The sequence below is a fragment of the Peromyscus californicus genome, unplaced genomic scaffold, assembly GCF_007827085.1.
Source record: "Peromyscus californicus insignis strain IS unplaced genomic scaffold, ASM782708v3 Scaffold_4__1_contigs__length_199733344, whole genome shotgun sequence".
Classification (NCBI taxonomy): domain Eukaryota; kingdom Metazoa; phylum Chordata; class Mammalia; order Rodentia; family Cricetidae; genus Peromyscus; species Peromyscus californicus.
Window position 1 is genome coordinate 98959619 of NW_026294562.1, and position 14107 is coordinate 98973725.

The window sequence follows — 14107 nt, forward strand, 5'->3', positions numbered from 1 at the left end:
AGTCGTATAATTATTTATTATTATTATTATTATTGTTGTTATTACTTTATTATTATTATTATTATTTTGTGTGATTGGTGGTGTCAATTGCAGTGTCACTTTTTTCAAAAGTTTAGTGTGTAAGATAGCCTGGACACATACTGTGGATCATCTCTAAAGCAGAACTAAAGAGGTCAAGGTCGGCAGTGTATTTCCTACATAAACAGAAAATGGGAATCTTACTCCTTTCATCTCTTGAAACCAAACTTCAAGATCCCTTTCTACCATGAAGAATATTAAAATGCACTTTTAAAGTATACAATGTATACTAAAGTATACAATGTATTACGATCTATGTGTGTGGTATAGATTGGAGATCCCACATATTGAACATGTGTATCACCTAATATGTTGTTTATGATAATAACTCAAAAATCCAGTTTTTTAGCAACTTAAAATGCACAGCATGCTATTCTTAGCTTTAGTCATCTTGAACTTATTGAAACTGTCAAATGAAAAATTATATCTTTTGACATATATCTTCCCAATTTCTCTGTCTACACAGTCTCTAGTAATGAATATTTTTACTTTTGGTTTTTGAAAGTTCAACTTTTCAAGTCTTTTTTGAATTTCCATACCCTTCTTTTTGTTAAGCAAATACTGGCCATGACATTAGTTCTGAGTGTATGGATATTATAAGTTGTGGTGGTATTGTGTTCCCCAAAATATTGTGTACCCTAATAAACTTATCTGGGGTCAGAGACAGAACAGCCACTAGATACAAAGCCTAGAAAATGGTGGCACTCACACCTTTAATCCTAGCACTCCAGAGACAGAAATCCCTCTGGATTTCTGTGAGTTCAAGGCCACATTGGAAACAGCCAGGTATGGTGACTCACGCCTTTAATCCCAGAAAGCGAGCCTTTAATCCCAGGGAGTGGTGGTAGAAAGCAGAAAGGTTTATAAGGTGTGAGGACCAGAAACTAGCAGTATTTGGCTGGTTAAGCATTTGGCTGGTTAAGCTTTCAGGCTTTGGAGCACAGTTCAGCTGAGAGCCATTCGGATATGAGGACACAGAGGCTTCCAGTCTGAGGAAACAAGACCAGCTGAGAAGTTGGCCAGGTGAGGTTAGCTCTGGCTTGTTCTGTCTCTCTGATCTTCCAGTTTACCCCAATACCTGGCTCCGGGTTTGATCTTATTAATAAGAACTTTTTAAGATTCGTGCTACAATAAGTGCTATAAAATTTTGACAAAATTGCCTATCACCAGCTCACAAATTTTATGAAAATAGTGTGATGAGGGCTGGCTCAAATACAGAAGGGCTTCATGTCACCCAGGTTCTAGTGGAAGACTTATAGGTGCTAAAATTGATGGGCGTTCTCATGTACACTTACTTTCCAAAGCCAGCCTCATTTATGGGTCTGAAAAAAAATCACTATTAATTGCACCAGAATCACATTTCAAAATGTCCTATCTCTTTCTCAGTGTGGTTGACACTGATTAATTTGTCCTCAAACTCTCATATGTCCCCCTGGGACATGGACAAACTATACTGAAAACCTTCATGCACAGCACATTCAGCAAGGAACAAATAGAAATTCTGCTGGCTTTGGGACAGGTGAACACGCAAGTGTCCTGTGGAATTCAGGTCATTGAGAGAGACTTCTGTAATGGCCAGACATGTCTCATCTCTCTGAAGACTGTTCAATGTTTTTAAAGATGACTCAGTACATTTGAGAATTCAAAGAAATATGACATGCTCAAGGAGCTTTAATTTTCACCTTTAAGTTGTTATTCTGAAAATAAGTGCTTGCACTTCATTTTGTCATCTGAGGACCTTGTCATGTCATTAGCTTTCCAAAGGAGGGTAATATTGATTCTGTGATCCAAAGGGATAGAGAAGTTGGAGAAAGAAAAATATCCTGATAAACAGCATCTGCTAGCAAATTAATTACCTCGTTTCTCAAACATTTTTCTATTTCCTCTTTTCCTTTTCACTGCTGGCAAAAAAACCCAGGGCTTCACAAATGACAGGCAGCTCTCCACCACTGAGCCAGCAGGAGCCATGTGCTCTGCTTCCTTGTTCATCTTTGGTGTAGAATGACCTTCAGATTCGCCAGGGACTAGAAAAACTCGGATCCACAGAGACATACTATAATATAAAACCGTCATCCTTCACTGATGGGACTACCACAAAGATCCTACAGTATGAGTGCTGTGTGTCTCATCAGATAGCTTCAGGTAAGTCTGGGGGGCTTGAGGTTCTATGCTGCGGGCCGCAGGAATATATCATAAGAACTCAGCTGGTTATGACAAAGTCACTACCTGGAGGAATCAGGGAATTCCTCCAGAGGAAGCCAAATCCCAAGGAGTTTTTGGTGTTACTTGGCTTGTTATATATCAGCTGTCTTCTGTTATGAAAATCATGTGTGCCTTCATAGTTTTCCCAATTGACTTTTCCCTAAGAACGGCTAACAATGTGGACTGATCACTCTCTAGACATACACATTCCAGGCATTTGGAGAACAGCCTCAGGAAAGGCTTTCTCTGGAATCAGATATCTCCCCTAGCCACTTTCGAGGGCTAAAGGAGACACCACCCAAGTGGTTGCCCAACTTCCGAGGACTAACAGTGATAACCACCCACAGGCGAGTCTCCTGACTTAAGGTAAATTCCACAAGGAGACACCGCCCAGGTGGTCGCCCAATTTCCGAGGACTAACAGTGATAACAGCCCACATACAAGTCTCCTGACTTAAGGTAAATTCGACAAGGAGACACCGCCTAGGTCAGGTGGACGTTAAGTAATAGCTTTACACAATTTAGCTCGGACCCTCCTTTTATATACCGGGACTTCCAGGGCAGAGGGTCGGAGAAGAGAAAAGAGAATGGAAGAACTAGACAGGTAAGAACTTGAGAGGAACAAACTGAGATGGGGAAGAACTAGATTGAAGGGCTAGAAGAGAGTACTAGAGGAATGAGATGGAAGATGAGGATGAGCCAGATGGGGAACAACAAGATGAGGAAGAACGAGATGAGGAGAGAGAAAGAGATGGGAGAAAAGATGATATGGGAAGGAACAAGATGGATGAGACCCTAGAAGGGTCAGAACAAGATGAAGGAATTAAGATAGAACCCAGAGGGGACCGCGGACAAGTGTAGAGAGAAATCAGGCAAGAAAAGACCTAAATATGAGAGCAGAATATAAGCTTGTAACTGACACAGAATAATAAAGTTTATGGACTAAAGAGTTTCGTGTACATAGATTCATTTCTTCTCATCAAAGATTAATTACCAGCTGGTTGTAGATTCTTCCCGGACCCTGGGAGGGGACTATCGAGGGGCTGGACCCCCATAGTCCCCGATAGTTCTATACTGTGAGTGGGAAAGTAGAAGAAAAAAGCAAGCTCATAGCCCACAGACGTCCCTGTCTTCAGTATATATCTCAGTGTTAGCATAAATTAGAACTTTATTTCTATTAATTGCTAAATAGTAGTCTATTTTATAGGAATGTATGTCTACTCTTGAGTTAAACATGATAAGCTTTCCCACAACCCTTCTGTTTTGCATTTAAAGAATTTAGAAAATTTCACAAATAATAGAATTTTAATAGTCAGTACTTTCTCATGTTACACAAATGTGTTTGTTCTTCCTTGAACTTGATCAACTATTCATTGTTAAAAGTTCTCATAGGATTGGTAGAATATGCAAAATAAATGATTGGAGAGTCTTTTATGAAGACTTACCTGAGAAGCCAGCTATAGGCCTGGAAGATGTTTAAAAAAATAAGCCTTTTTCTTTTGAGAAGACTGAGAACTCTCCCTGGTGGAATGTTTGTGTCTAGTATAGGTTGATATGAGATCATCTAATATCTCATTCTATGAATTGTACTTGGAAGTCTATAACAACACACAGACAATAGATAATAAGCAAAAAGAGATTTTTTTGTGGAGTCCAGTGTTCTTGGAGAAGAAAAGAGCCACAAAGCAATTTTGACTTCACTAATACACTAATGATAACTTAGAACTTATTGGTTCATTTTTAAATCCCCATGAGAAGGGAGGCAAAATTGCAGAGGAGTAGTTGAGATGAGAAAGAAGGATGGTATAGCCCTAACTTACTTAGCATATGATTTTATAATGAATTAATTTATCTTATATTCAGTGTATCCAGTTGTAGTATGGAGCAGAAGTTGAAGCAGCAATACTCCTACATATTTCTACTGACCTCACCATGCTCATGTTCAATGGCTCAGTCTTCATGCCTTCTGTGTTAACACTAGTTGGGATCCCTGGCCTGGAGTCAGTGCAGTGCTGGATCGGTATTCCATTTTGTGTCATGTACATCATCGCTTTGATCGGGAACTTCCTAATCTTAGTAATAATAAAAAATGAAAAGAGCCTCCACATACCCATGTATATTTTCTTGGCCATTTTGGCAGTCACAGACATTGCCCTTAGCACATGCATTCTCCCCAAAATGTTGGGCATCTTCTGGTTTCATATGCCACAGATTTCCTTTGACACCTGCTTGCTACAAATGGAACTCATCCACTCATTTCAGGCAACAGAATCAGGCATCCTCTTGGCCATGGCTCTGGATCGCTATGTGGCTATCTGTAACCCCCTGAGACATGCCACCATCTTTTCTCAACAACTCATGACTTACCTTGGAGCTGGTGCATTACTCAGAGCTTTCATTCTTGTATCTCCATCCATATTGCTCATCAAATGCCGCCTTAAGTACTACCGAACTACCATTGTCTCCCACTCTTACTGTGAGCACATGGCCATTGTGAAATTGGCAGCTGAAGATATCAGAATCAACAAGGTATGTGGTCTCCTTGTTGCCTTTGCCATCTTAGGGTTTGACATAGTCTTCATTACCTTCTCCTATGTGCGAATCTTCATCACTGTCTTTCAGCTGCCCCAGAAGGAGGCTCGATTCAAAGCCTTCAACACCTGCATTGCTCACATCTGTGTCTTCCTACAGTTCTACCTCCTGGCCTTCTTCTCTTTCTTCACCCACAGGTTTGGGGCTAACATACCCCCCTATGTGCATATCCTCCTGTCAGATCTTTACCTGTTAGTCCCACCTTTTCTCAACCCCATTGTCTATGGTGTTAAAACTAAACAAATCCGAGACAAAGTCCTGAAGATGCTTATTTCCAAGAAACCTCTGTGAACATTTGTGACTCCCTCTGTTGAAATGTTGTATGGTTTCTAAATAGCAACTTGAATGAATTAAACTCTATGTCTTCTACAAATAGGAAAGTGTGTGATAACATGTGAAATCCAGATCCGTATAATTTTTAGAAGAATGTGTTAAATATAATACAATCTTTTGACTCACAAACAATGGGATAATTCACTGATGGTGTGACTTTGAATTATTATTTGTTTTATATTTGGAGGTCAGAATGTAATTACATGATTTCCCTCTTCCTTTCCTTCCTTCACGTCCTCCTATATAACCCTTCTTGCTCTCTTTCAAATTCATGGCCTCTCCTTTCAATGTTTGTGTCTGTCAATTTAAATTTACTTGTTCTTGGAGGAAGTTGACTCTCTAACAATAAACTGTAGACAATAGAACTTTCTTCAGGTAAACCCAAAGGATAATTTTGTACATCAGTACCCTTAAACTTCCAACCCAACAATCACTTGTGATTTGGGCTTTGTTCCATTTCCTAATGGTGTTCTGAAACTTTAATATGATAGGTTTAGAATCATTTATCTTTTTATGGATTTTGCATAAATGCTTATCAATGTAAAGATAATATATAATCAGGGGGTACACAAATTTATTCATTGATATCCCAAAACTATGAAAGATACCGTGGCATTTGTATAGGAATAATGCAAAGGAAGATATTGAATTGGAATGTCCTTAAAGATACTTTCAAGAAAACAGAAACAAAGATGTAAACTTATGTAGGGGATATGCTCTTGGAGCTATAGAAATTAGTAAATTTCAATGAAATTTTAGTTTTACTGTAGTTTGGAAAAGGAAGAGTAACTGAATATAGAGGCTGGCTGTATTCAAAAATTGCCTATTGTCAGCATTTGAGAACTGTGCTAGCCACCTTTCTGTCTAAGATGCTTAGGGCACTACCTGACACTGTTTAGAACATGTGAAATATTCTTCCTGGTGTTAGTCAATATTATATCATTGAATAGTATCAAATTAATTAAACATTGAAATTATCCATATAGAAAAGATGAATTTACTCTACTATTTTTAAGGTAAAAGAAAAACACATACTTGAAAGAATAATGGAAAGCCAAGTTCAAGAGGAAGGACAACATAGGAAAAGTATATACAAAAAACCAAATGGAAGACTGCTATCTCACAATCCAATCAAATAAAATAATTGGTGGAATAGGGAGCATCAGGGAATAGTTGTGTGATGAGAAAGAATATGCTCAAAATATCTTGTATGGAATTCTCAAAAAATAAATACAAACATGATTAAAATTACTAGATTTAGTAGTAGAATACTTTTTTAATAAAAGTAGTGTGTGTATATTAGGGGCTAAAAGAATAAGCTGATATGGGTATGGAAGGAGCAGAAAGTGTGTGGCCTCTTGAAAACTAAGGTTGTATGAAAAGGACTTATGGGAAACCCTTAATTACTAAGCTGATGTCCTAATACAGTTTTAAAAGTAACTTTGAATTGATGTTTACTACATATATGGACTGTGCTACTTCAAGACTACATGGCTTATTAATTGAAAATTATAGTGTAAGGCATGGACATCTCTTTATGACTTACTGGTCAGGGAGGCACCAGATGCCTCCAAGTTTACTCAGATTATTGTCATTGCCCTTGGTTACAATCCATAATTACATGGATTATAAGACCCTCTTGCTAAAGGCAGCACATCCTCTGGCTGCACAACATATGGAAATCTATCTTAAACTTTCCAGGACACCTTCTCCCTGCTGCTCAGCCTCATCCTGTTGGAAGGTGAAATTCCAGGTGCTGGGGGGAGAGAGCAAAATAAAGATTTTACCCAGCACCAAAACCTGAATGCCTGCCAGACAAAATAAGCCCACTGTGTCAGTAGGTGTATAACTTATTCTAGTGTAAATAATGGCTTTCTGATTGGATTGAGACCTCTCCATAGGAGAGCATTTCATGCTGGTACTTTAATCTTGGTCAAATGCTCATGGGTAGGAAGGCATCAGCCCATAGAACCTGCTATTATGTTGCTAATTGGTCATGGTATCAAAGTGCTTTCTAAAAAATTGTGTTTCTATTAATAGACTTAGGCTGTTCTGAGTCTTGGTCAGAGAAGCTTCTTTAGGCAGTAGACATCAACTGATTAAGAGATGCATGTTTGGAAAAAGTCCTTAGAATGAGAGACAGAATGCTCTACCTAAACCAGACTTCTATATCACCACCACCACATACTCATACAAAGGCTCAGGGTAGATAGGGCAAGAAGCAGGAAAGAAAGTAAGATCTGGAGAATGAGAGGTGTCTTATGAGTTGCTACCATCTGGATATAACATGGCTACATCCTTACACTCAAGAACTCACAGCAGCTGTGGTTTCTTGCACAAAACCTGCTCAAGATCATTTCAGCCAAAATTCCTACATAGATGTGGTAGATGATCTCCAGCCTCCAGTTTGATGGGGGTGGGCGTCAAGTGTTATTCTTGAGGATTTGATCATGTGTAGGTTTCCCATGAGCCAGAGGGTTGCCCAATACCCATATCCATACACTATGGACAACACTACCTGAATTTAGGGGGCTACCAAAAAAAAGAAAGAAAGAAAAAGAAAAAAAAAAGAAAACCATGAATTTGAGAGTTGGACTTTCAGGGACAATGGAGAATTAGAGAAGTTAGAGGAGGTGAGTTTGATATAATTCATTATCTATAGGCCTGAAATTCTCCAAAATAAAGAAAATTTAAAACATCAAGAATTCTATGTTCCTAAGGTCCAACATGAGCCTAACACAATTGAGTATGAGCAGGGGATCTGGATATGTCGTTACAGTGACCCCTCCTCTTTGTCTACATTTTCAACTTTCTTGGTCTGATGTATTTGCAGACATCATGTCTAAATTTCCTTCAATAAAGAATAAGTAAGAAATAGTAAGATAACTGTAAGCACACAGAGAAAGCATTGTAGATGGGGAAGTCGTCTGAATTCCACATTTCAGATAAACAGATGTCCAAGTAATTAAATAAAAAATGCATGGAAGACTTCTTTCTCTCTCTCTGTCTCTCTATTATACATACATACAGCGACACACACACACACACACACACACACACACACACAGACAAAAACATTCAATAGGAAGGTATAAACTTCAAGTTAAAAAAATTTTTGATAGCTGAAAAAAAACACATTATAAGGTATTTTAAAAATAAAATTTAATGGGGATGAAGGGATGGATGGAACAGCATTTAAGAGTTACCGCACAAACATGAGGATTGGGGATGATTCTAAAACATCCATTTACAGGCTCAGTTGGCACAGTGTTCTGTCTGGTTGTAGCCTTGAAAGGCTGATATGGGGAAACCCCACTGCAAGCTGACTAACAAAACTAGACATGTCATTGAGCTCTTGTTTTGATCAAGAAGGTAAGCTTTAATATAAACAAGGTGGAAGAGCAATGAATGATGATTGCTAAAATCAATCTCAGGGCTCCATGTGCAATGCACACATGGGTATGCCACATGTTTTTCCACACAAGAAAGAATATGCATAGACACATATGCAAATCACACACAATAATAGAAAAATAAAATAAGATTTAGTAATTATGGACTATACTTATTATGTGATAAATAACATAATTTATTATGTAATTGATAATACAATAACAAAAGATTAAAAATAATACGTTGATAGTCAACATCAAAAACATCTTGGATGCTCTAATAGAAATTAATGATTGAATAAATTAGATTAATTCTGCATTGCAGAATCAGATATGCCACTATTTGGCACACAAAGTGCTGATGAATACTCAATGAGAAATCAACATCTTAAAGGAACAGCAATGACTAATATAGTGAATAAGTGATACAGATGATATTATTGAATAAGACATCAGAACTAATAGCAGGTGAGAACCACTTATTAATCATGCATGAATTCAATTCAAAGTAGCAGGCATAAAAATGTACCAAATACATAAGTCAACTTCGACTAAGTTTGGTTAGTAATATAATCAACTGAAAGGCAAACTCCTATCTAATTGCAACAGTGAAAGGTACACACCATGTGTCTTTGTCTTTATGAAATCATAGATTCATTACCTTCTGAATATGAAGTATCACAAATAACAAAATTAAAAATGAACATTATAAGATGAAAATCAATGCTTTTTAGATGAATTTTGATAGTGGGAATCTATTGGCAGTCAAGCCATATATGGGTATATTTAAGGACCATTCCAGGGAGTAGTAAGTAGCAAGAATTTTCTCTATATGAAATAGTTTGAACAAAAGTGAACTGTAGTAAATAGAGCAGACAATTCAGAGGAAAATACACTGAGAAAGGCCTCTTACCTCTCCTATGTGTAGGAAGTTACAGTTTAGTCTTTGACTTAGGAGAATAGAAAATGATAGTAGCAGTCTCTGTTATATGCACACTCATTTTTATTTCAGATTTGTAATTTGTAAACGCAGAGGTCATAAAGCCAGTTATTATAAAAGAAATAATCACCAACAACTAGCTAAAGAACTGAATCATTACTGACTACCTACAGATCCCTCAACTGTCAAATTATTAGCCCAGTGTCACATTTCCTCCAATAATAACCTTCACTGAAATATTTAATATAATTCTCTACTGTACTTCTTGTTAAAAGATCTGTGATTCTAGTGGTATACATTACCACATCACATTAAAGAACTCAATTTAAGTAAAAAAAATGTATACACACATACACACATGCTCATATGTATATTATGAGTATATTTTGGGTAAATGTAAAATAGTGATTCCCTATGGCCCTTTCAAACATTCTTAGTGTTATTTATCCCTGCTCTATTTATTTTTTTCTGTATTAAGCTCCCTCACAATTCTTCTTAACATCCCTCCATTTTACTATTTCCCCTTTACAAAATGTATTATCACAGCATGTAATAGGATAATGTGTATCCTATTATCCACCTCACTAGAACACCTTCCCATCCCATATCTCCTTTTTATTTCCCAGTTTCTACAGTTACTCCAAGTTATAGACTCACACCAAAATTTAGAGCAAGGATTCACAAACAAGAGAGAACATGTAGCATTTTTTTTCTGGGTCTGAGTTACCTCATTCATTATAATATTTTCTGGTTCCAATCATTTGCATGCAAATGTCATGATTTCATTTTTCCTTACAGATGAATAGAACTCCATTGTAAACATGTACCATATTCATTATTCAGCTATCAGTTGAAAGACATTTAAATTGTTGCCATTTCTAGTTATTGATAGAATATAGATATTCTATATCTATAAATATTGATAGAAATGTCTTTGTTCTATACCATGTACTTGAACTTGAACATGAAGTACTACATTTATCTTTTTTTTTTTTTTTTTTTTTTTTTAGATTTATTTATTATGTACACAGAAGAGGGCGCCAGATCTCATTACAGGTGGTTGTGAGCCACCATGTGGTTGCTGGGAATTGAACTCAAGACCTCTGGAAGAACAGTCGGTGCTCTTAACCTCTGAGCCATCTATCCAGCCCACATTTATCTTTTTAATGTTTTTTTTTAGATCTTGCATGTGATCCAGCTACACCACTCTTTGGCAAAGGCCCAAAGAACTTGACCTCCTACTCCACACATACTTGCACAGTCATGTTTATTGCTACTCTATTGATAACATTCCAGGTGATACAACCCCATTTACTGAAAGTCACTGTACTACACGTACAAACTCATTCACATACATTCACACATAATTAAAAAACATTTATCTTTTTAATGTTTTATTTTTGTAGCTGGATCACATGCAAGATCTACTTGTAGCATTTTGAGGCTACTCCACATAGGTTTCTGTAATGTTTACACCAGTTTGACATCACACCAGCAGTGAATGAGGATTCCTTTTCACAGCATTGTCACCAGCATTTGATGCTATTTACTTTCTTTTTTTTTTAAAACATATTTATTTATTTATTTATTAATTATATATGCAGCATATGTGACTGCAGGCCAGAAGAGGGCACCAGATCTCATTACAGATGGTTGTGAGCCACCATGTGGGTGCTGGGAACTGAACTCAGGACCTCTGGAAGAGCAGTCAGTGCTCTTAACCTCTGAGCCATCTCTCCAGCCCCGTTATTTACTTTCTTGAGGTTAATTATTCTGACTGAGATAACATGATATCTCAAAGAAGTTTTAATTTGCATTTTCATAATTGCCAAAAAGGTTGAACACTTTTAAAGTGGTTAATTAGTTATTTTTATTTCTTCTTTTAAGAATTCTCAGTTTAAATCCATAGCCTGTTTTTAATTTGGCTTGTTTGTTTTCTTGGTTCTTTGTTTTTTGAGTTCTTTATATATTGTGGATGTTAGTCATTTATCACATGCACATACATACATACACATAATTAAAGAAAACAAAGCCATGATTTTGAGAGGTCATGGTGGAGACTCAGGAAAATTTGGAAGGAGCCAAGGGAAGGGTAGAAATTACATAAATACAATACTTGTATAAAAAGTTCTCAGAAAATATAATAAATAAATTTATTTTTTATAAAATGTGTACAATCAAGTTTACAACTTAGGGTAAAGCAGTTAAATATTAGGTACCATTCTTGCTAAAGATCCATATTTGGTTCCTAGCACCCACTTTGAGTGGCTTACAACTGCCTGTACCTCTAATTCCAGGTGATACAACCCCATTTACTGAAAGTCACTGTACTACATGTACAAATTCATTCACATACATTCACATATAATTAAAAAACAAAAGTAAAACATCAAAAAGATAAATGTAGTACTTCATGTTCAAGTTCAAGTACATGGTATAGAACAAAGACATTTCATTCAAATATTTAGCATATGCATTAATTTTTACATTATTTATGGAAATGACCCTAAAATCTAGCTTCTTAGTAATGGTAAATGCACAATATATTCTTTTAGCTTTACTCAACTTCAACTTATTGTACCTGTTCAAACGAAGTACTGTGTTCCTTGACCTACATCTCCCCAATTTCTCTGTAATTACTCAATCTCTGATAAGCAATGTTTTGATGTTTTTCCTGAGAGTGCTATATTGAAAATAAGTCTTTTATTGAATACCCAGGGGTCCTTGGGGTTTCATTACATCCAGCATGGGATATCTGAGGGGAAAAAAATCCACATACACTATGTTCTTATGTTTGTTAACTTTATTCCTCCAAGACAAAATTCTATCAATACAGCTATAGCTCCATCAGGCATTCAGTACAAGAATAAATCTAGACATACCAAGCTCTATATCCATCTACTTTATTTCTCTGGGACGAAATCTTGTCTCCATAACTTCAGTTCTGTCCAGTTCCCTAGCTCATAGTCCTGCTAATGACTAAACTCCTATGATTCCAGCCTCATCTACATCCTTTGTTTCCTCATTCTCCATTTCCACTACTCTCTACTCCTGGCTCTCAGAAAACTCTACCTACCCCAGATCTGCTTAATCTCTATGGAACCTCTGTCTTCCTCTCTTCTCTCTCACCATGCTGTTCTATCTGTTTCTACAGAAAATGCCTGCCCTTTCCTTCCCTGGGCAAGAGGTTCTCTGCCTCCTCAGGAATGTTGTTCTACCTTACACCTTGATATGTAAAAACCTCTTTTGTTCTCAGTCAATTGCTCTGGGGAGCCACTAGGCCTCAAGGTGAGGAGATGGTCTTAGCTTCATTTGCACAAGAAGCAAAGCTGTGTGTCTCTAGCCAGCTTGTCTCCTAGGCTCAGAAGGAGTTAGTAACCTAGAAGTTCAGCAGGTCTGAAAATATTTGGGCATGCAAGAAAATCATAGTAGAAGACAACTGAAATATTAAAGGCTGGATAGCACCAAATATTCATAATAAATGGCTTGCCTCTTGACAGACCCTTGGCCAGTCAAAGTATAGCTTTAATACACAACTGAATCTTTATAATATATTCTTGTGGCTCACAAGAGTCTTTGAACACATATCCTTTCTATTTATTAAATGGAGGCTATGATATTAGTTATGGGGAATAGATATTAACGGTGATATTAAAATTATTAAAATATACATTGCCAGTTCAAATTTTTGATAAGAATATCTCGTTGAGAACTACTTAAACACAGTAGCCCTTCATGTCACCTGACCTGTCCCGCAGGCCAGGTTATTGGGGAGACCTGAGGAGGCACCTCCTGAAAGATCAATGGGGACGAGAGAGAAAGGAGACCAGGCGCATAAGGGAAGACAGAGTCAGTCTGAGTTGCGTCAAGGTCTCATTTATTGACTGGGTATTGAGGCTTATAAGCAGGGCTTCAGGCAGGGAGGGGGAGCAGGGGAAGCAAAAGGAGAGAAGAATGGGAAATTCCTAAGGAAGGGTGAGGTCGCTTTGGTCCCAGGCCCCTGCAGCTGGCTGATTAGCACGTACTCCAGGAAGTTGTACAGCCCGCGGTTAGGCCAGGAACCTGTTTCTGCAAGGTTTGATAAAGTAAGGAAGGTCACACAAAATTCAAGACACAGCTGTCCGGAGTTGGTCTCCAACAGTCACCAATGACAAAATGGATTAATTTTGGGAACTAGAAGTCGTTTGAGGCCACATTCATTTGAGAAATCACTATTTATCTAGAATTTTAGTAGGAATTCATTAAAGTGTTTCTACTTGTGCTTATATGTAATTATTTAAAAAAAATGATTATAGTTGATTTTGTCATCTTGGGTCCCTGTTTTCTCATTAACCATAAATTCTCATTAACCTTAAAAACAAGAGTTCTTACTTTGCTCAGAGTGGGTGAAGGGAGGAGGGGACTGGACCTGCCTAGACTGAATCCACCAGGCTGAGCTGAATCCCCAGGGGAGTCCTTGCCCTGGAGGAGATGGGAATGAAGGGTGGATTGGGGAGAGGGGAGCAACAGGAGGAGGCAGGACTGGGGAATCTGTGGCTAATATGTAAAATTAAATTAATTATAAAATTAAA

General features: G+C 37.4%; 1 protein-coding gene across 1 annotated transcript; it reads left to right on the plus strand.

Annotated features, from left to right (window-relative positions):
* The first annotated feature begins 4211 nt into the window (after positions 1–4211).
* LOC128095232 (olfactory receptor 52A5-like) lies at positions 4212–5162 on the plus strand. Its single transcript, XM_052714029.1, has one exon. The coding sequence runs from the start codon at positions 4212–4214 to the stop codon at positions 5160–5162; it is 951 nt and encodes a 316-aa protein (XP_052569989.1).
* The last annotated feature ends 8945 nt before the right edge of the window (positions 5163–14107 follow it).